The sequence below is a fragment of the Typopeltis vanoorti genome, chromosome 9 (assembly GCF_054136105.1).
Source record: "Typopeltis vanoorti isolate ZY-2024b chromosome 9, IOZ_Tvanoo_1.0, whole genome shotgun sequence".
Taxonomy (NCBI): Eukaryota; Metazoa; Arthropoda; class Arachnida; order Uropygi; family Thelyphonidae; genus Typopeltis; species Typopeltis vanoorti.
Window position 1 is genome coordinate 90,215,982 of NC_143557.1, and position 22,109 is coordinate 90,238,090.

General features: G+C 35.5%; 1 protein-coding gene across 7 annotated transcripts in view; it reads left to right on the forward strand.

Moving 5' to 3' along the window:
* Positions 1–22,109, forward strand: part of LOC150103239 (adenylate cyclase type 2-like) — a 457,038-nt gene that overhangs the window by 233,611 nt on the left and 201,318 nt on the right. For 5 of the 7 annotated variants that reach the window (XM_090397822.1, XM_090397825.1, XM_090397824.1 and 2 more), the window contains exons 12-14: positions 1,483–1,538; positions 7,558–7,641; positions 19,423–19,590. The exons of 1 other annotated variant lie outside the window; for it this stretch is intronic. In XM_090397822.1, the coding sequence (XP_090253948.1) occupies positions 1,483–1,538; positions 7,558–7,641; positions 19,423–19,590 (308 nt within the window). The remainder of the gene's footprint in view (positions 1–1,482; positions 1,539–7,557; positions 7,642–19,422; positions 19,591–22,109) is intronic. One more of the 7 variants, XM_090397827.1, reaches the window with a different exon arrangement.

Below are 22,109 nucleotides of genomic sequence, written 5' to 3' on the forward strand. Positions count from 1 at the left end.
AGAAATTCCAGTTGTCTTTTTTTGCACATTCTTGCAATCATATCATTTATTTTAATCGCTCATCTACTTAACTCATAATTGTCAAAACAAGGCAGCAAACACACTATTTGACACTTTTTTCTTCACGATATCTAACAATGTTCTTAAATCTTTTGCTATCCGATTTATACTACCACTCAGGTCATTTGTACCCACCATAACTATCATCTTTTCTGCATCATGCCCTCCCTTTATTGCTAAAGCCACTCTCTCTCTCTCTCTATTGTTCCACCAGCCAAGCACTCCTCCGGCATACCGCTCTCCATACCCTTAATCATAGAATCACCATATATTTTACCACTCATAACTTTATTCAAGTCCAAACAAGCATCACTCACGGCTTCATTTTCTACAGCATGACTCTCCCAGTTTCATTACTCACCTCTCTTTTACTTACTCCCTCACTCTCACGACATCTCATTTCTTCCAGACCTCTTGTGCTTTCATTCTGTTGATTCGCAATCATTGCCATACTATTTATTACTTCATCAATCACCAAAGACTTTCCTATACTTAATCCTGTTCTAGTTACTTCAGCTAAAGTAATCTCCATAGTCCTAATTTCTCATTCAACACATTTAACTCAGTTTTAATTTCCAGAACCTCCTTACTGAGCAGTTCCAATTCCTCTTGCAGAAGACGAACATCACGTTTCATTTTCACGAACTCTTGCCATAGTTCTTCCACTATGGCCCCGACGTCTGCTTCCATTTCTAATCGCTCCAGCCTATCGCAATAGTTCTCACATACGTCAACGTTTTCATTCTTCTCATTTATGAACTTGACGTATGAAGAATATTACTCTCTGACATGCAATTGCTCTGGTACTGGTATGAGGGTTCTTGTCCTCTTAGATTTCTGCCTAGACTGAATTTTCTGCTTTAAGAGGGCTTTTGCCCTCTTACAGCTTCTGCCTAGATTGAATTTCCTGGTCTCTGAGCTCTTTTCATAGAGTGCTTTTGCCCTCTTAAGGTTTCAGCTTGGTTTCTGATGAGAATTGTGGGCCTCTACACTTAAGCAGTTTGTCTGCAGCTTCGCCAAGTGAGGGCTGAGATTTGGGTGGGGAGGGGTGCAGAGATCCAGTTTTGGAGCTACTTGCAAGACCCTTTAGGTCACTCATGAGTTTTTGGAATTGGCAATTTCAACACATTTAATTGCCTGGTCTCTGATGAAAACCAACAGTTTGAAACAGATGTCAGGCCAGTAAAACTTAATCAGTGCACTAATTAAAGGTGACTAATATAGATTCCTGAGCAAAGTCCATATGTTTTAAGTAGTGCAATCCAAGGCATTTCTTATGCGAAAAGTTTATTCTCATAAATTCTGTAGTAAAATATGATTATGTTGCTTTTATTTGGCTATATAATGATGATGGATGTCAAACTCCTCACTATATGTTTATAAGATTTTAATTTAACCACATTTTACTTATGTTTTTTGCAGAAATCAAATCTATTTGATATTATTCCCTATCGTACTTCTACAGTACTGGACTACAGGTAACAAACTGTGATATTTGAATGTTAAGTGTGTTGTGTTGGGTGCTGTAATTATTAATAATTTAGGATTTATTTCCATGAATGTGAAGAATGATGTGCTTGGAATTTTTTTTTTTTTTACTAGAAAACTATTCCATATAAAATTACCAATATTTATTCCCTTATTTCTTTTCATAGTGAAGATTAGTAAACTCCTCAACATCATCAGATGTTGAGGAGTTCACTGTCATTTGACTTCCTCTTAATTCCTCTAAGTCTTGTATTCATAGTCCGGTTTGCCCTTTTTTTTTGGAAGAAAAAACTTAAATTGCCAAGAAAAAAAATGATGCCTTCTTTTTATTTAACACCAGCTGACTTAGCTTTGTCTGAAAAAAAAAGTAAATATATTTTGATTAGAGATTACATTTGAATTAATGTAATGTATATGAGTACATAATGAGGTGAACTCATTCAGCTGTATAGGTGTAATTTGTTATGATGCAAGACTGAGTTCTGTGAATGACACATTTACTTCTATCCCCTCTACAGCTGCAATCACCTCTTGATTCAAAGAAAAACGCTGATCAGCGAGGAAGAGTTTTAGTTTGGGAAGAGATAGAAGTCAGAGGGAGCCAAATCTGGGGAATAAGGTGGATCTTCCAACAATTCATAGTGCAGGTCCCTTAATTTTCCCAATGTCAAAACACCTTTGTGGGCAGGTCCTTTGTGTGCATTGTCCTGATGAAAGATGATTTTTTTCTTCTGCAAAACGGGTCTTTTCTCAATTTTTTTCATCTAGTCTGGTTAAAAGATCAGAATAATATTCCCCGGTTATTGTTTTGCCCTTTTCAAGATAATTAATAAACAAAATGCCTTTAGCATCCCAAAACACCAATGCCATGACCTTTCCTGCTGATGGAACCGACTTTGTCTTCTTTGGCATTGAACAACTGGCTTCAATTGCCAAGTTTTAGTCCACTGTTTTGACTGCTGTATGGATTCTGGTGTGTATTGGTGAATCCAGGTCTCATCCATAGTAATAAATTGATGCACAAAATCAGTTTTTATTCTTGTTAAAACACTCCAGGGACTGTTCAGAGATTTTCATGTGAGTGGTTTTTTGATTTGCTGTGAGCAAGTGCAGCACACCCATCTTGCACAATGCTTTTTTCATTTGCAATTCTTCATGCAAAATATATCCTACACGTTCTTTTGAAATGCCTATAGTCTCAGAAATTTCATGCACTTTGACTCGCTAGTCATCCAATACCATATCGTGCCCTTGATCAATGATTTCTGGTGTGGTTACACTTTTTGGACGTCCTTCATGTGGATATTATCTTCAAGGCTGGTATGGCCATGTTTAAACTCGGCAGCCCATTTCTTAATTGTCAAAAACAAAGGAGAAGAGTGCCATAAACATTTATGAACTTCAAATGAATTTCTTTTGGTGTTAAATCTTCTTTTACAAAGATTTTATAACCACACAATACTCAATTTTATCCATTTCAAGGAATACACACTTTTTCAGACAGCTGTATAAAACAAACTACTTGATAGACTGACTTGCAGTTTCACATGGATGCTCATGACAGATGTACTAACTTAGAAAAAAAAAATCTTGCCAATAGTGTTGCCATCTATTGCCGAGGCCAAGAACTTTTCAGACCACCCTCGTACATATCTGAATGGATGTATACTTTGCATTATGGGATACTAAAGCAATTAATAGAAGTCATTAGCCTCTTTATGCAAGTAGTCTAGTTGTTATGATATTTCACATGCAGGCTTTATTTGCTTATACTTGGATAAAGGATTAAACAAGATTATGATTTTTTGGCATCTTTAATTTAATTTATAACCAGGTGAAAAAATTTTCAAGAAGTAGCTCTAATCCAGAGTATTTTAATAGTAAAGTGTTACACTTTTTTCACTACTTGTATATGGGAAATATATGACTTCTGCATTACTTCAACATTGGTATTTCTTCTGAGTATGGCTCCCAGTGATGTGGTTTTTCATGCATGTATGAAAATTCATTAAAGTGGTCTAGATCTCTGTATTCCATTAGATTCTTGCTTCTAATGAAGCAAGAATCTAATGAAGCGTTCTAGTTTTGCCTTCCTTAGCATACTTGTCACTCTTCCACACCCATCTGCACCATTACTAATATCTCTTCGCAACTTCACATCATCTGCAAACAACTGAACATCCCTTTGCAATCCACAGACAATATCATTGATATAAAGGTTAAACATCATAGGTCCCAATACTGAGCCCTCTGGGATCCCACTTGTAACCTTCTTCCGTGTTTATGGCACTGTCTTACCCCCTCCCCTCCCATACACAACTCCCTGATACCTATCAGATAGCCAATCCTGAATCCAATTCAATAACCTGATATATAAACCCATGTGCTGTGATTTAAATATCAGCTTATCATGTGGTACCCTTTCAAATGCCTTTGCAAAATCCCAATAAATAACAGAATATGCATTTCCTTCATCAACTGCTCTTGTTACTTTATAACAGGCAATCATATTACTAAAGCAAGAGTGTTCCTTAACAAATAAATATTGACACTCACAGATAACATTACCTTCAACGTTGTATATGGTCTCTCATTAATTTCTCCAAGATCTTAACTACCGATGAAACACAAACTGGCCTATAATTAGACACTTCCAGTCTGCTACCATTCTTATGCAATGGCACTGTCTTACCTCCTTCCATTCCTTGGGTACCTTTTCCTTAGCCAGACTTTCATTGAAAAGCCAGGTCAATGAAACTGTCAATTCTTTAGCACGTTCTCTCAAAACTCGTGGTGAAATACCATCCAGTCCCACAGCTTTACTGACATCCACAGTACTCAGTATTTGGAACACACTCTCCTCTTGCATTTCAAAACCTCAAACATGCCCTATCCCTCTAGTATTAAAACTTACTTCTCCAGGATGAAATACTTCAATAAAGTGTTCATTGAACAACTCCACTATGTCCTTTGCATCAGTCACTCTATTGCCATTTTTATCCCCAATGTCATTCTTCCACAATCATTTCTTCTCCTACTGACCACATAGCTAAAAAAATGGGATTTTCTTTGGATCTTAGCACCAATCTCTTCTCATATTCAAGTTTTGCCTTCCTTACCATACTAGTCATATCCTGGCCTGAGTCTTATGATCTTCATCCATCTGTTCTCTTTATATCTCTTCCATAACCTCTTTTTTACCTGCAATTCCTGCTTGATATTTTTTTCATCTACTTTACACCAAATTGTTTCCTCTTCTTCGCTCATGGAATACAGCTTACTATTGCTGCTAACAAATATTCCTTCACAACTTCCCAAGCACGAATGATATAGCAGGTGATTATAATCACCTGCTATATAATTCCACATACGTTCCCTTTTCTTCGATACACCTGCATCTATTCATCTTCCAAGTCAAAACCACATGGTCACTCTCTCCAGCTGAGGGAGAGGTGTCATCTCAGTTATTATCAGCTCTTCTGAAGCCATGACCAAATTTAAAACTCTTGAACTTCTTGTTCCATTATCACATGTTGCCTAAGACATTTGTCCCTCAAGAATTCTAGAAATTCCATTCCCTTATTACTACATGTATTTTCCTCTTCCCAATTTATACTTCTGTAGTTAAAATCTTCCATAACAATCATTCTTCTTGCACTTGCCAAGCTCAGGTGCCTAAACATCTCCTGCTCTCCACCCTCTGTGCCCCTTGGTTTGACAACACCCCCACTAAATACCCTGTCTTGCCCACCTCTACCTCACACCATATGATTTCAAAACCATTAGTGTCACTGCCTTCCAAAGGCTCCACTCTTAGAGGACATATGTCATCACTTATCATAAGTAGTACTCCACCACTGCATTTTCCCTTCCTATCCTGCCAAAAAATGCTGTACCCTGCTACTTCTATTCCTGTTATTATATCATCTTCTGTCAACCACATTGACAGAAGATCCCAGAGATCCCAATAATCTTTGGCCTGGCTGATACTCATGCATTCTGGATACTCCTTGCATTAGTATAAAGCATAAAAAGTCACTGCTTCTATACCTATCATTATCCCCCCCCCCAGATTTCACTGGACTGAGTGTTATCTGATGACATCCCCCTTTCCTCAAGCACCTATTTCCACAAGAGGCCACCCCTGTTACCATCCACCCTTGTAATTATAGTTTCTCTGCGTTGACACACCAACTCGCTCAGAGAAGAGCGACCTCTCCAGATGCCTGTGTCCTTCTACATTCAGATGCAAGCGGTCTCTCACATACAGTTCCTTTCTGTCCTCAAATGCCCTCCAAGCATCCACATATTCCAATCCTCTCTTCTGACACATTTTGGCTATTATTCTATTCATTATTACTGCTCCTGCTCAGCTTGTCATTATCATACTTGTGTAATACACACACATACTATCTTTCCTCTCTGTGTTATCTTTTGTACAACCTCAAGCATGAATCTCAGATCTCTCACCAGCTGATTTACACTTCCTCTAAAGTCATTCGTGCCAACCATCACAATTATGTCATCCACCCTTTCATTCAACTTTATTGCCAAAGCCACACTCTCTATCATTCCTCCAGACAAACACTCCTCTGGCATCCTAGCTTGTACACCACGGATGTCTCCATACATCACACCTCTTACCACTCTGTTCCTTGATTGTTCACCTGCATCCCTCTCTCTCTCTCTCTTTCTCTCTCTCTCTCTCTCTCTCCTCTAGCCCTTTCTCTCTGTGTTTCCCTGCTTACCTGCTGTCCTGGCATCACTCTATCCCTGGTTTCAACACTCCCTCGCATTGTTCTCATTCTCTCTTTCCGACTGTTTCCATTCTCTTCTCTTCTGTCATTCCCATACCTCTCTCTCATTTCCTCTCTTCTACTGTTTCTATTCTCTCCTCTTCTATCATTCTCATACTTCTCTCTCTCATTCCCTCTCTTCTGCTGTTTCTAAAAAAACAAAGCAAAAGTATTCTCATCCTCTATAGTGAAGGTATTTCTGAAAACATATAACCAATATGGCAAATAAATATAATCTCATTTTTTAACCACATATTAAATTGGCCATCCACATCTGTTCACCTAAGACAGACTTTATCCTGTAATACACATCTGTAAGTGTAGAAAGTGATCCATGCTTTCTACACTTACAGATGTAGAAAACATGGATCATTGCTTTCTACATCTGTAAGTGTAGAAAGCAGTGATCCATGGCTTTCACTTAATAGTCAGGAAGATCTGTTACATGTCAGGACTTTACATGGCTTTCACTTAATAGTCAGGAAGATCTGTTAGCATTCATCTTTGAGAACATAAGAAATACATTTACTCCATAATTAGGGAAAATCAGGAATTGCTGACCACATTTTGGACATATTATCATATAGGATTGAATAGATGAAAACTGCTGTGCTGTATAGAAGTTATTATAAGTCTGAGAGACTGTTTTTGGAGTTAGTGAAGCATTCTCCACACTTTAGCAGCTATGGCTAAAAATTTACAGAAAATTTGAGACACTTATTTTAAAACCCATCCAATCTAATGCCTTTGATTTTTTTTTTAATCCATACTTAGAAGGTACTGCAATAAGATATTAGTTATTTTGTTTATTAATTTTGAAATTTTCATACTGGATTTCACGCTATTCTGTATTGTAGCAAGTTTATAGTGCTCTGGTGACTCCAGTTTGAAATATTAGTGGTTCAATAAATAATCTTATTTATTTTGTTTTTGTTGTGTTATGTACTATTAAGATTTCATTACAAGTTTCTATTTATGAGTAAGTATCCCATAATGTAGAACACATACTTTGCAGAAAGTTATATTCCTTACCTCAGCTCCAAGTATTTATATTACCATGGATCTAGATTCCAACATTTATTTAAAAAACTATTATGCATAAATTTTTATGTTCATGGATTTCATTAACTTTCATGAATGAATCTTTAAAAGTGATATTTTATGTTCTGAATTAACTATAATAATGCTTTTATATATGTGTATACATATATAGTGTTTCAAGATATCGTCAAGTCATATCAGAAGCAAATCAACTTATGGAGAAGGAAATTGAGAAAATGGCATTAAGTAAAAGAGAGTATGTATTTCTGTGCATCTTTATATATAATACTAGATTATGTGACTGTGTAACTGGCATTAATGTTACTTTGCTTTATTTGTTTTATTAGATCTTGTTAGGAATGGTGCATATATAGATAAGCATATGTTTCTTTATATATCTGTATGAATATCATTGAACAGTATTGTCCTCACTACTGTTCTCAACATTATATTATATGCAAACAACCATATTTCTCATTTTAACTGATTCATAATATTATTAGTACATACTATAGTGAATGACCAACTTATGTATACTCAAGCACCTATTTTCCTTTTATTCAGTAGGCCTTGAGCTAAGAGAGAGAGCTGGAAGTGCCTCTGATGAAGTTGTTTAATATAAGTCATTATAGGGTTTAATGGAAAAAATACAGCACATATAAATAATTAAGCAACACGTTTAATCACTCCTGTATTTCATCTCGGTTACTGAGACATTCTCAGGACAACAATATTAAAATTGTAAAAACACACACAAATTTGTACAAACGAATGATACGTGGAAATGATTAGACTGAAAGCTAAAGTCCTCTATGGGTGCTGTTGGCTTAATTCTTAGCCTTATCTGCAATGGGCAGCAAGCTTAAGAATTAAGGTTTCCCAAATCTTGGAAAGTTTAATACAGCCATATTTATTAAGATTAGGTCAGGTTTTTAATTCTGTTGCCAATTCTAATAAAAGTTTTCAAAGTTGTATTTTTTGTGATGAAGCGTAGTGTTTTTTTCATTTGATTCTGTGTAAGGTATCCAAGGCATGGTCGGCAAGCCCTGACTGGCCATGCTTATGACAATAGGCATACATTTTATGTTATTTAGGTAACTGTTAGCAGATCTCTCAGTTTGACCAGAATAAGATAAATTGTAGGAATAAAGAACTTTGTAAATACTTAGACCTGATAGAGGAGGTAGAGGATCCTTGTGATAGTGGATGAGGTAGTCAGCTTTGGATAAGGTTTGAATGCTGTGCAGAGATTGCACCTTTTTAGAGTTCTGGCTATTTTTATTATTTTTAATTTTTTATTTTTTGGAGGTGCCACAGACGTAAGGAACAATGATAGCATTACTATAGTCTGCATGTTGAAAGGAATGCAACGAGATGGAAGGAACAGTTCATTTGTTGATCTTTTACTCAATGTAGCCATTGGACAGGAAAGTCTGGTGAATAAAGGAAAATTCAGCAGTAAAATTAGCTTCAGTAGAACAGAGATTGGAGGTCCTATTACCAAGTATTTTGATAACACATTCCCCCCCCTCAACAACCATTGTTGAGGGGGGGGGAGGGATGATGGGAAAGTTTGTGCATTTATCTACATGTGCGGATGGGTGTTCTGTAAACTGAGAAAGAAAGTGTGCCATTGAGAGGACGTGTAATTAGAATACTTGTCTTTTAGATGTTCTAATTACAGAGTATTTAGAAAAGGCAGGCTGTTATTATTTTCTTTTTCTATAGTGAAATGGATTCTGAGGTGCTATCTGTTGAGATGGAGAAGGAAGGAGTCTAATGTATCTGAGCCATGTAGCCAAATAGAGAATACGTCATCAATGTATCTTAACCAGATAGATGGTTTGAGAATAGCAGTATCAAGAACATGTTTTTCAAAATGCTCTATGCGATAATTGGCTAGACGGGGGAGAGAGAGAGGAGATAGCACATGGCTTAATGTGCTATCTCCTTAATGGCTTTAAAAATAGTATCTTTCCAAGTGAAGTAGCTAGAATGAATGGTAAAATTAGAATATCAATACTATCTGGGGGGGGGGGGCATTTTTTAGTAAATTTAAAGTTTTGGTTGTTATAACTGAATGACCTGTAAGTGGGGATAGGGATTTAGCTAACTTAAAAGGGGGAGATTCAGTAGCATCTACTATGGGATGGAGAGATTAATGGGTTTATGAATTGAATTTTTGGCAATCCATATATATGGAGGAGGGGGACTAAACAGTTTGAGTTTTTTTATTATTTTAGAAAGCCTAAGATGTGACATTTTTAAGAAGCTTTTTTTTAATGTTTTCTTTTGAGAATTAGTGGGATCATATTCCAATGATTTATAAGCAGTTCAGTCTCTGAGCAACACATTTATCTTCCGATTATATTCACTAGCATTGATGCTACAGCAGAGTTACCCTTATCAGCTTTAGTGATTACTATGCTGCTTTTTGCATAATATACAGAGATAGAGGAGTTAGCTGGTAGAGAGAGAGAGAGATTTCTTGTAGGCAGCGAAGCTGAGAGAGAGAGAGAGAGAATGTTAACTTCGTCAAGCCTTATATTGTTGGCAATGGTAGGAGGCAAGTTGTGAATACCATGTTCTATGTGCAGCATGAAGCACAAAGATGGAACCTGATGTGGTACTACTGCAAAGTTATGGCTGAGGCTAAGGATGCTAACAGCTGTTTCATCAAGCCCTTATGATGAAAGGTTTATGACAACATGAAGCAGCTGACTCTGTGGCTGAGAAAAAATTACATAGATTGTTATATTTTTAATGTGTTTCTCCTTAATTTTTAGAATTTTTTTACAGGCCGATTTATCTGATGTATTATAGAGAATAGCCCAAAGTTCAGGATTAAGAATTGATTACATCTCTGCTTGGAGAGAGTTAATGGCAGCATTGGTAATAGATAATGTAGCACATCTAGCATGAATCTGTTCTTCTTGCAGTAGAGCAAAGCTAGTGCACCTGTGGATACAAAGAACTTTAAAAGAGTGAAATTTAATTTTCAGCTTAACACATGTAGGAATGATTCCGATGTCTCTGCACCTTTAATTATTTATTTAATTATTAAATTAAATTAATTACTTATATATGCTATATTTATTCCATTACATCCTATAATGACTTCAAACCAGCACGTAAGTCTGAATAGTCGATTGTTTAATCTAAGTCTCAGCTCTGGCAAAGTTCCAAGGGAATGGAAAGAGGATAAGATAGTTGGATTATATAAAGGTGTTTCCAAGACAGAAAGAGCAAATTACAGACCAGTTAGTATTTTTGGAGTGGTGGTTAGAGTATTGGAAAAGTTGGTTAAAAGTAAAATTCAGGAATGAGTGAATAGGAATATGATACTCTACAGGGAGCAGCATGTCTGTGTAAAAGGTGGGTCTTGCCTTAATAATTTATTCACATTTTATAATAAAATGAAAGTGGAATTGGATCAAGGAGGTGGCTATATATGATACTGCTGGACTTTGTAAAGATATTTGACAGAATAATGCATGGAAAGCTGCTACATAAATTGGAGCAAATGGGAATGAATATAGCTAGTGGCATGAATGAGGTGGATGTCACTGACAGACAGACAGACATCAGAAGGTAGCATACAGAGAATTGGAATCAAAACCGATTGGTAGAGCCTCTGATACTAATGGCTCATGCAAAAGGTTAAGCAAAAGTTTGAGCGCAGTTAGTAGTTGGAAGGGGAATCAGTTGCTTGATGCTGTTGGCACACTCTCCCTTGATGAGTCTTTGGACTCCCTGGAGGTGTCACATAATAATAATAATAATAATAAAGCAAATGAGGGTGGTGGAGTGCTCAATTGCTCCATACTAGGAGTACTGCTCTTCGATTGGTATATTAATGATATAGTAGAAGATTTAAGGAGGGTGAATATTCAGTATCATGCTGATGATAAAAAACAAACTGGGGAGGACAGTAGTTTATAAAGATGATATAGATGTCCTCCAGGATGATTTAAATAAATTGGCAGTGGGGACAAAGGACGGTGGTTAATTTCATGTTGCAAAATGTAAGGTAATGCACTTTGGAATGAAAAGATTACGTACATCGTATCATATGGCTGGATTACAGGAAATTTATGAGGCTAGGAATCTGGGGATGATGGTGGATAGAGATTTGAAGTCCAGAGGACATATTGCAGAAGTTGACAAAATAGTTCAAAGGACTACTTTGATGTTGAAGAACACATTGATAAGTAAAGACAAGGAGGTTATTATCCATTTTTATAAGGCTATGATTTGGCTGCATCTTGACTACTATGTACAGATTTGGTTTCCTAGATTTCTTGGAAATTAGAAGATGGTGGAAAGAGGATTGAGAGATGAGTGGCCAAGTTGGTGACAGGTCTGTGGAATGCTCCCTATGAGTGAGAGATGAGTGGCCAAGTTAGTAGTGACATGTCTGTGGAATGCTCCCTATGAGGATAGATTGAGGGTGTTTAGTTGCAGAATTTAGTTAACAGAAAGATGAGAGGGGACATGATAGAAACTTTTAAGTTACTAAAGAGATTCTATAAGATTGACATAAAAGAAATGTTTCAATACATGAGGAGTAAGGGGGAGAACACAAGGGGTCACCCCTGGAAGTGTGTAAGAGTGTGGTTAGTAAGGGTGTGCAGACCTTTCCTTGAAGAGTAGTGAATGAGCAGAATGGATTGTCAGAGATAGTTGTGACTGCTCCGATGGTGAATAAGTTTAAGGAGAGGTATGATAGGTATTGCGTGAACAATGGTTAGTTTGGGTTTCCCTCACGATGGATCTTTTGACCCATTATGGGAGATAATAATATGACCCAGACTATCATGCCACTACTTTGCATTATTGAGTCTGTACCCTTGCTCTTCTGTTTATAAGAATGATTGTATTCTTTTACCAACCTTACATACACTGTATGGAGTATCCAGATATGCTCCTTAACACTTTAGTGACTTCTTAAAAAGGATTTCAGATTTAAATTTGGATTTATGGATTATTGTAGTCTTTCTCCAGTCTATTCTGTTGTTATAACTTTTGAGTGCTTAGCTGGTCCTGATGTAAAAACATCATTCATTGTTTATGCTCATTCAGTTTAGTGCAGGCTATCCTATCGGTTTGTCATATATATGAAACTTTACATCTGCAAGGGATCATAACTACTGGCAAAAGATAACAGGTGATGCCTGTGTTTTACTTAGAAACGTGTATGACTTGGTTACTTTACCAGTTTTATGTTAGATGATGATGAAGATTACACTTTCTTAAATTTTACATTAAGTGCTATCTTTCTGAAAATTCCAAGCCCTCTAGAAGGGTTTTCTTTGAAATTATCAAGTAATCTAATTTATTGGGCTTGTATTTTAACTATGAATTTTTTTTTTTAGTGTATGTTATTTAAGTGTATCAGGAAGATCTCTAGAGCATTATTTCTATGCAGCCAAACAGAGAAGACACTAACATTGTATCTCTAGTGTCAGTATAGAATTAAAGAAGAATTGCAAGTTAGGTGTTTAGAATAATTCATAATGAAATCAGCTAATTATATTTATTAATTCATTCATTCTGCAAAAAGTTCCTTTATGAACGAGATAACTATACAACAAAGACATAAATAATCAGATCTGTAATGTCAGGTGGAAACTTAGATTAAGTCCAGTTAATAGTTTTTGATGGAACAACCATTGGTGAAAAAAATTAAGCAAATAGCTTAAAGAATTACACTCTCGCAAGAGAAGTGCCAAAAGATGCTAGCCTACCAATTATTGGCCAGTTGATATCTCTGGAGTGGTATCTCAGAAAAAGTTAATGATTTAATAATAATTCAAATTCAGGAATGAGGTGGAAAGTGAATCTTAGCTATACCCTTGTTCTTAACAAAATCACAGTAGCATGATTTTGTTAAGGGAAGATTTTATGTTATTTATGATTTAGTTTTTGAAAGGATGAATAAATATTGGAAAGGTCCAGAGGCAATTGACTAAGGTATTTTCTGGTCTCTGAAATTTTGAATATGTAGAAAGGTTGAGAAGATGCAATTTGTAGAGTCTAGTGGATAGGTTGAAGAGGGATGATATGATAGAGACATATAAGTTGTTAAGGTGTTGTTATAGGATTAACATTGAAGAAGTTTAAGCATAAAAAAAACTTATTGTTTAATACTGACCATATACAAATATTTTAACATTCTTTGCCTACCAGTTTCGCTAGCAAACTGTCTAGCTTTTTCAAGGTGTTGACGGAAAAGTATAAAAAATACTAGTATTTTTTATACTTTTCCGTCAACGCCTTGAAAAATCATAGCAGCATGGTTTTGTTAAGGAAAGGTTTTTATCATTTATGATTTAGTTTTTGAAAGGATGAATAAATATCGGAAAGGTCCAGAGGCAATTGACTAAGGTATTTTCTGGTCTCTGAAATTTTGAATATGTAGAAAGGTTGAGAAGATGCAATTTGTAGAGTCTAGTGGATAGGTTGAAGAGGGATAATATAAGTTGTTAAGGTGTTGTTATAGGATTAACATTGAAGAAGTTTAAGCATAAAAAACTTATTGTTTAATACTGACCATATACAAATATTTTAACATTCTTTGCCTACCAGTTTCACTAGCAAACTGTCTAGCTTTTTCAAGGCATTGACGGAAAAGTATAAAAAATACTAGTAAATGCAAATTGAAAGGAACATTAAAAACGTTGTAAACCACTCTAGTAACTAAGGTTGCACGTTTGCGTGACAGAGACTGAATGGACTTATTGTTCTAATCATTGTCATGCATGTATGTTTGTTGTAAATGCATAATGTGATTACTAGCTAGCTGTAGTTAGATGGATTTAGAGAGAGGATGAGATTTTTCCATGAACTGTTAAGAATAGTACCATGGTTTCTGTTGAGGTTTCTGCCAGTTTTTAACACTACTGCAGCTTCCTTGATTAAACGATGTCTATAATCGTCATCTAAATACAGCATGGAACTATTTTGCCACTCTATCGTGTGGTTAGACGTACAGAAATGATGTGCTAAGCTGGAAGAAATACTTCTGTTGTGGTTTACATCACCAACGTGCTCTCTCTGTCTGATCTCCAAACTCAACTCCGTGAAGTTTGTCCGATATAGGCGAGACCACAGGAGCAAGGAATGTAACATACTCCTATATATTTGTAGAATGGTACCTTGTCCTTTGGTGATCCTAAAAAATGTTTGATGCTGGTGGTTGGTTTGAAGATCACTCTGATGTGGGCTTTTAGTATTCTGGCTATTCGATAAGAAATTGACTTGATGAAGGGAATCACTATAGTAGAAATGTGGTGGGAGTTTGGTTCTTCTTGTCTGGGGTTGTCACCGTATAGATATTTTTTGATGATGTTCGGAGGGTATCCATTTTGTGATAATGTTTTGGCTATTAGTGAGATTTCATCACAAGAAACCATCACAAGACATAAACTAAGCATTATCCATATGTTGAAAAATAGAGCACGTAAGTTTATATCAGAAAAGGAGGATACACAGACTGAAATAAAACATTAATCCCACTAAGTCTTACTTCTGTTTCCACTGCTGTTAAAACAAACTTTAATCTATCAGCCATTTTGCGATATGCAGTTTACCAATCCTGGCACTATTCAGTTAGAACATTTTTTTTTTTATTGATTGCACCATTTTAAATGAACTAATGTAGTTTGAGACTTAAGGTAAGGAATACAGGCAAGATCTTAGTCAATGCACAAATTTTTTTATTGCAATTCTTAGCAATTCTAAACTTAAAGTACATGGTTTGCTAGTTTTTTGGAGATGGTGCATTGGCAATGGATCAGGCAAGGTAATTACACAAACAAAACATTTTATTTTAACTTAGTGAAATAGTACAATGCACAAACAAATAGGAGACATTATCTCTCTAAGCCCTCACATACACAGTAGGCAAAATATGCTACTAAACATTTTTACACTCAACACTTTGTTGACCCTGTCACAATGTTTAGTTATCTAAATTAGACATGTAGCTGCTTCTTATGTTACACTTAGCAAAACATCGTTCACTATATATATAGGTTAACATTCGCTTCCCTTTCATAACTGAATTTTATTGACTAACTAAATACTAACAATTTCCTGTAAGCACACATACAAATCTCAGTTGTAAGCTTTTAAGACAAAATCATGCTTACTTACATTGATTTTTACAAACACAGTTCAATTAATCTGAACAAACTTCAGCTAATTTAGGTTGACATTGCATCTTCTTGGGTACTGGATGATCCTGGCAGTTCTGCTATTGAAGTTTCCCAGGTAAGCTTAGGTTGATTTTCCGTCGGGAAACTGGAATAGAACTGCCGAAGGCACCGTGATGTCTAACGGGTAAGTACATTCTCGTAGCATGTCCCTTACATCAACAGGAAATCCATTGAAAATACGAACCCCCTGCACCTGGAAGGGGGGGGTCACGGTCACGTATCTGGAACCAAAGTCTGGAGATAAAAGAACTGAGTCCAGAGAGAGAGAGAGAGAGTGTCTTAGTCCCCTTTTATATTGTTGATAATCTTTTGTTCTCCATGATATCTTTACCAGGATTACCTGTCAGCAATGAGGTCACTTCGGCCCCTCCATTCTTTGGTGCATACTTCTATATTCGCAAGATCTTGCAAACTTTTGTTTTTACTTCGTCATTGCTATAATTTGAGTTGATCCCTTACTTTCCGTTTTACATATACTTCAATATACATTCAATTATGCATTTTAACAGTAGAAGTATAACATTCCTTTTAATACATTATAATTTCTAATTTCTATATGTTCGGAAACCTCTGTAAAATCGATCTTGAAAATTTAATTAATAAATTTATCGCGAGAGATTTTACACAGGTTTTTTGCATTGAGAGTTGTGAATGATTACGAATGCATTTTGAATATATTTAAGGCATGGTGTGATGAGCTGTGTGGGACCTGTGTGAAAAGTGAACCTGGGAAGCTTTTTAGATGTTTTTCTTTTTCTACATGTAACATTTTTCTCTTTGATTAAATTTTCATGGTTTTTGTTTGACTTGAGTTGAAATTGGGAAGAATATGGTATACATAGTAATGGCCATATGCATTAAGAATTTTACAACTTCTCTTAAAATGGTTACTTCAGCAGTGCTAACCCTCTCCCACATACATATTCACTACTTGGGATCCTTCAGTAACCAATAATCTGTTTATCATCTTGATCTCTCTTTCTCTCTCTCTCTCTCTGTAATAAATAAATAACAAAATGTTTTGTTTGAATCAACAGATGGATGTGATGTGATTTTTCTATTTGACAACAACAGATTATTTCTAGAAACTTTCATGGCTTACACATACGAGGGTGGTCTGAAAAGTTCTCTGCCTAACAATGAAAAAATAAATTTATAATTTCAAAATTATTTTTATTTTTTCAACATAATCTCCCTTAAGACTAATACATTTATTCCAGCGATGCTCCACCACCATATCCCGTCCCTGTGGTGGTTCTCAGTAAGATCTGCAAAATACCCCTCTACAGCTGCAATCACCTCTTGATTCAAAGAAAAACGCTGACAAGCGAGGAAGAGTTTTAGTTTTGGAAGAGACAGAAGTCATAGGGAGCCAAATCTGGGGAATTGGGTGGATGTTCCAACAATTCATAGTGCAGATCCTTTTTTACTATTGCCAAAACACTTTTGTGGGCAGTTGTATTGTCCTGATGAAAGATGATTTTTTTCTTCTGCAAACCAGGTCTTTTCTCATGAATTTTTTTATCTAGTCTGGTTAAAAGATTGAAATAATATTCCCCGGTTATTGTTTTACCCTTTTCAAGGTAATTAATAAACAAAATGCCTTTAGCATCCCAAAACACCAATGCTATGACCTTTTCTGCTGCTGCTTTGGTGCTGAACAACCAGCTTCTATCCACTGTTTTGACTGCTGTTTGGATTCTGGTGTGTAATGGTGAATCCAAGTCTCATCCATAGTAATAAATCGACACACACAAAATCAGTTTTATTTTTGTTAAAACGCTCCAAGTACTGTTCAGAGATTTTCGTGCGAGTGCATTTTTGATCTTCTGTGAGCAAGCAAGGCACACATCTTGCACAAAGCTGGAATTTGCAATTCTTCATGCAAAATATATCCCACACGTTCAGAGATTTTCGTGCGAGTGCATTTTTGATCTTCTGTGAGCAAGCAAGGCATACACCTTGCACAAAGCTGGAATTTGCAATTCTTCATGCAAAATATATCCCACACTTTCTTTTGAAATGCCTATAGTCTCAGCAATTTCACGCAATTTGACTCGCCGGTCATCCAATACCATATCATGCACTTGATCAATGATTTCTGGTGTTGTTTCACTTTTTTTTTGGACGTCCTTCACGTGGATCATCTTCAAGGCTGGTATGTTTAAACTCAGCAGCCCATTTCTTAATTGTCAAAAACGAAGGAGAAAGGTGCCCATAAACTTTGAATGAATTTCTTTTGGCATTAAACCTTCTTTTACAAAGAATTTTATAACCACACGATACTCAATTTTACCCATTTCAAGTGATACAGGCAAGATAGAATGACTTTCGATTTCACATGGATGCTTATGACAGATGTACCAACTTATAAAAAAAAAAATCTTACTGATAGTGTTGCCATCTATGGTCAAGGCCGAGAACGTTTCAGACCACCCTCGTATAAAAAGTATAGAATTTTATTAAAAAACTCTAATATATTTATACAACATAGAATACTTCTATGTTATTGACACTAGGCATGGAGGTCTTTGGAAACAGAAAAAAGATTCTTCATTCCAGCTGGTTGAAATTTGATTGTCTTTTCATTGAAGCATGTGATATGCTACAACATCAAAAACCTTAACTACGTAGAAGTTTTGGGAAGTGATTACTATTAACTATTCATAATTATTAATTTATTTCTCAGCTGCGACTGAGGCACATGCTAATAGACACATACTTCATGACTCGTTCTTATGATTCATATTTTCAATGTAGTTACTGGTCTGTCTCCTTGATGATATCAATGTTAGGTTGGATGAAATAAATTGCAGTATTTGAATAAAATTTTATATTTTTTTTACATGTGTAAGCTGTGAAAGTTTCTGTAGATATGTCTGGTATGATCCGCATGTTCCATTGAAACTCTTTATTACAAACAATAGATTATATATGCCAGCCTGGTTGGCCAACTGGTTAGCATGTCTGCTCTCCAGCCAAAAGGCTGCTGGTTCACATCCTGCCATGGGCATGGATGTTTGTGATTGTCTGTGAAAATACTAGTAGTGGTGGTAGTTTTATTACGTAACACCTCCAGGGAGTCCAAAGACTCGATAAGTCTTTGGACTCCCTGGAGGTGTTATGTAATAATAATAATAATATATTAAAATAGATTCCACTTCTAATATTTCAGCAATCAAATATGTGCTGCCATTTCTAAACATTCTGTTCTAGAGTGTAACTCATGCCATAGATATTCTTTTGAATTGGAAAAAGAAATTTAGTATGCTGAATACACCAAAGAAGACCACTCTAGTTCAGTTAGTATAGGTGAAGCCCTTTTGTCAGAAAGACCTGGGTTTGATTCCTGTCATTGACATGAGGAACCTTTATCTTTTGATGAAAGGTGAGTTAGCCAGTCTTATATGGAGGTAGGAGGTTTTTTCACCCAGAAACTCGGGTTTTTCGTCCCTCAGAACAGGCAAACCAGCCCCATGAATGCACACATCTACATACATAGGACACACTAGGAAACATAGGGCTAACCACCTTATCCTCGAGTTATGGTTGTGGTTGCGAAGTCCAAGAATACTTGGAAAGGTTGGGTGCATAAGTGCCTGTTAGGATCACTGATAGGATAGAATACACCAAAGACTAATAATAATGCTAATAATAATTTCATTTTTTATATATAAAATGTATATTGTTTGTCAATATTACACAGAGTAATACTGACTTACCAGTAAATTTTTATTACCTATTTTAATGTAAAAATAATTATTCAAACTTCTTTACATTTATATTTTATTAAAATATTACTTTTTTTAAAATTTCAGCCAGTGGTTCCGTTCTGAAATCATTCATCCTCTTCTCCTAACATTTCATAAGCTAAATGAAGAAAAACCATACCTTCAACAAGCAGATCCACTTTTCAAGTATTACCCTCTCTGTGCTTTAATTCTGTTTGGAGGAATAACCTTTGTGCACTTGCTTATAATGTCTAAGTAAGTCACTCTGAAACTATTAAAATAGCCGTTTTATCATTATAGGTCATAATATAATTAATTCATTCTCCAGCCTGGTTGGCCGAGTGGTTAGCGTTCCTGCTCCCCAACCAACAAGCAGGTTTGAATCTTGCTATGGGTATGGATGTTTGTGATTGTCTTCAGGTGGGAGATGAATTTCATTGCCCAGAGTGAGACCACCTCCCTTCTTATTAGAGGTCTGAAGTGGCTTGAAAAAGTTCCATATTTGGTTTCTAGACTATATAAATAAATAAATAAATATATATATATATATATATATATATATGTCATGATGGGAGGAATCTTTATATGGACTTTTTCAGTTGAAGGTGAGTTAGCCGATCTCATACAGGTAGCAGGGTTTTTTCTCCCAGAAACTTAAGATTTTCACTTTAAGACAAATAGTTGAGAAATCGTGAGAATATGACAAGGATCTGTACTTAAATTTTGTTGATCTGGAAAAGGCAATACATAGTCTATATTTAAGTTGTGAGTCAGCAGTTAGAATTGAAAGAAATAGAGCAAGATGGTTTGACAGGGTAAGATAAGGCTACACATTGTTGGAAGTTTTTACACTTAGTTATATTCTAAATTAAAAATGACAAAAAATTATATTCTTGGTTTAATCCTTTATCCAAGTGTAAGCAAACAAAGTTTGTGCCTGAGGGCAACTCGTATATAGAAGCTAATGACCTCACATGATTTGCCTTAGTATCCCATAATGCAAAGACATCCTTACGGACATAGATAATGCTGAGATACCAAGGCAAATGATGTGAAGTCATTATTATTATTATCATTATTAAGAGAGACCTCCAGGGAGTCAGAGACTCATCGAGGGAGGTCACATACTACACACACGAGCTATCATACTTATTTTTGAATTACAGTTTTCATAACATCCTCTATCTCCAGAATTTTACCATGCCATCTGTCACAATAGCTGTGAGATTGTTGATGTCACCAGTACCATTTACAACCTTCATGACTGCATCATAAATGTCTTGACCTTTGGCTGTGTTATGCAATGACTCTAATGCTAGTAGCTCTTCATTAATAACAAATTCTTTGGAAACAGTTTGAGTGAAAATTAGAAGTTGAGCTGTATCTGTTATGTTAGTTGATTCATTCGTAATAACACTGAGTACTGAGTCATCTGAATCTGTAATAACACTTTTTAATTTATTTAATATGTGAGAACCTATTTCCTCGACTCTTTTTGTTACAGTTTGTTTTGATAGTGGAACACTTTCAAACTCACTGGCAATTTTATCTTCCCCAAATGCATGTGCCATTTTCACAGAACAGTGTTTTACAAATTCACCATCAGATAATGATTTTTTTTTGCTTTTGCTATCTCTGCACTTACAACAAACGATACCAAGAGTGAGCTTTTTTGTATTGATGTTGGTTTAGTAAAAATAGATTTCTGAGCACTAAGCTTTCTCTTCAAATTACATACAATTTTAGTACGTACTTGTCCAACATATTCTTGGTATTTAGCGGCATGGTGCTGTATGTAGTGGCGTTTGAGGTTATGTTCCTTGCGCACAGACAATACTTGCAAACACACAAGGCACTGTGGTTTGTTTTCATTATTGTTTATAAACAGAAATTCATTTTCCCATTTCTCCTGAAATGAACTGTTTTCTTCACAAATCTTACGTTTCTTACTCATAGTACACAAAGGCTGAAGTTACTGACCAGGGGGGACACAAACTGCAACAATAACACTGTTAACTGTGAAACCGAATCTCTGAAACTGATCACTGTAACCAGAGCAGAGCAAGTGACTTTCAATTATGCGTTACTCTGGAGCGCATAGAAATCTACCACTCCCGTTACTACAACTTGCACAGAGAAGCAGTAGATTTTGTAAATTGAGTAATCTTTTTAAAGCAATTTTGATTCCGTGTTGAGAATATAAATTGTTTCCATCATCAGAAATAATGAATATAACTAGTATATCAATCAGAAAATCTGCAGTCGAAACTAATAGCTAAATTGATAATACATATAATTTAATATAGTTTTTATCCTGCCGCAGGCTGCTGTTGGCCACCTACAACATACAGTATGGCACCAAAAAAAAAAAACAGTACAGAATAACTACAATGAATAACTTTTTTTTTTTTTGCATCATGCCATATATTTTTATTGTTCAGATAGCATCTGTTATGCTCACATTTGACTTGAATTGGTTATGATTTATTACTGACCATTAGGTTGGGCTTGAGGTTATATTGTGAGTGGTCGGTGTAATTTAACACTTGTGTAAAATTGGTGATTTTTATCTGTTTTATTGTGTTTTTTTTTCCTTAGAAAATTATTGTTTTATAGTATGTTAGAGTATATTTTCTGTTGTATTGTATTTTTTCCTATAAGGAAAAATATTTTCCTATATTTTTATTTTCTTTATTTTCTTATATTTTTTCCTATAAGGAAAAAATACAATACAACAGAAATATATACTATTGTTTTATAGTATATAAGAGTAG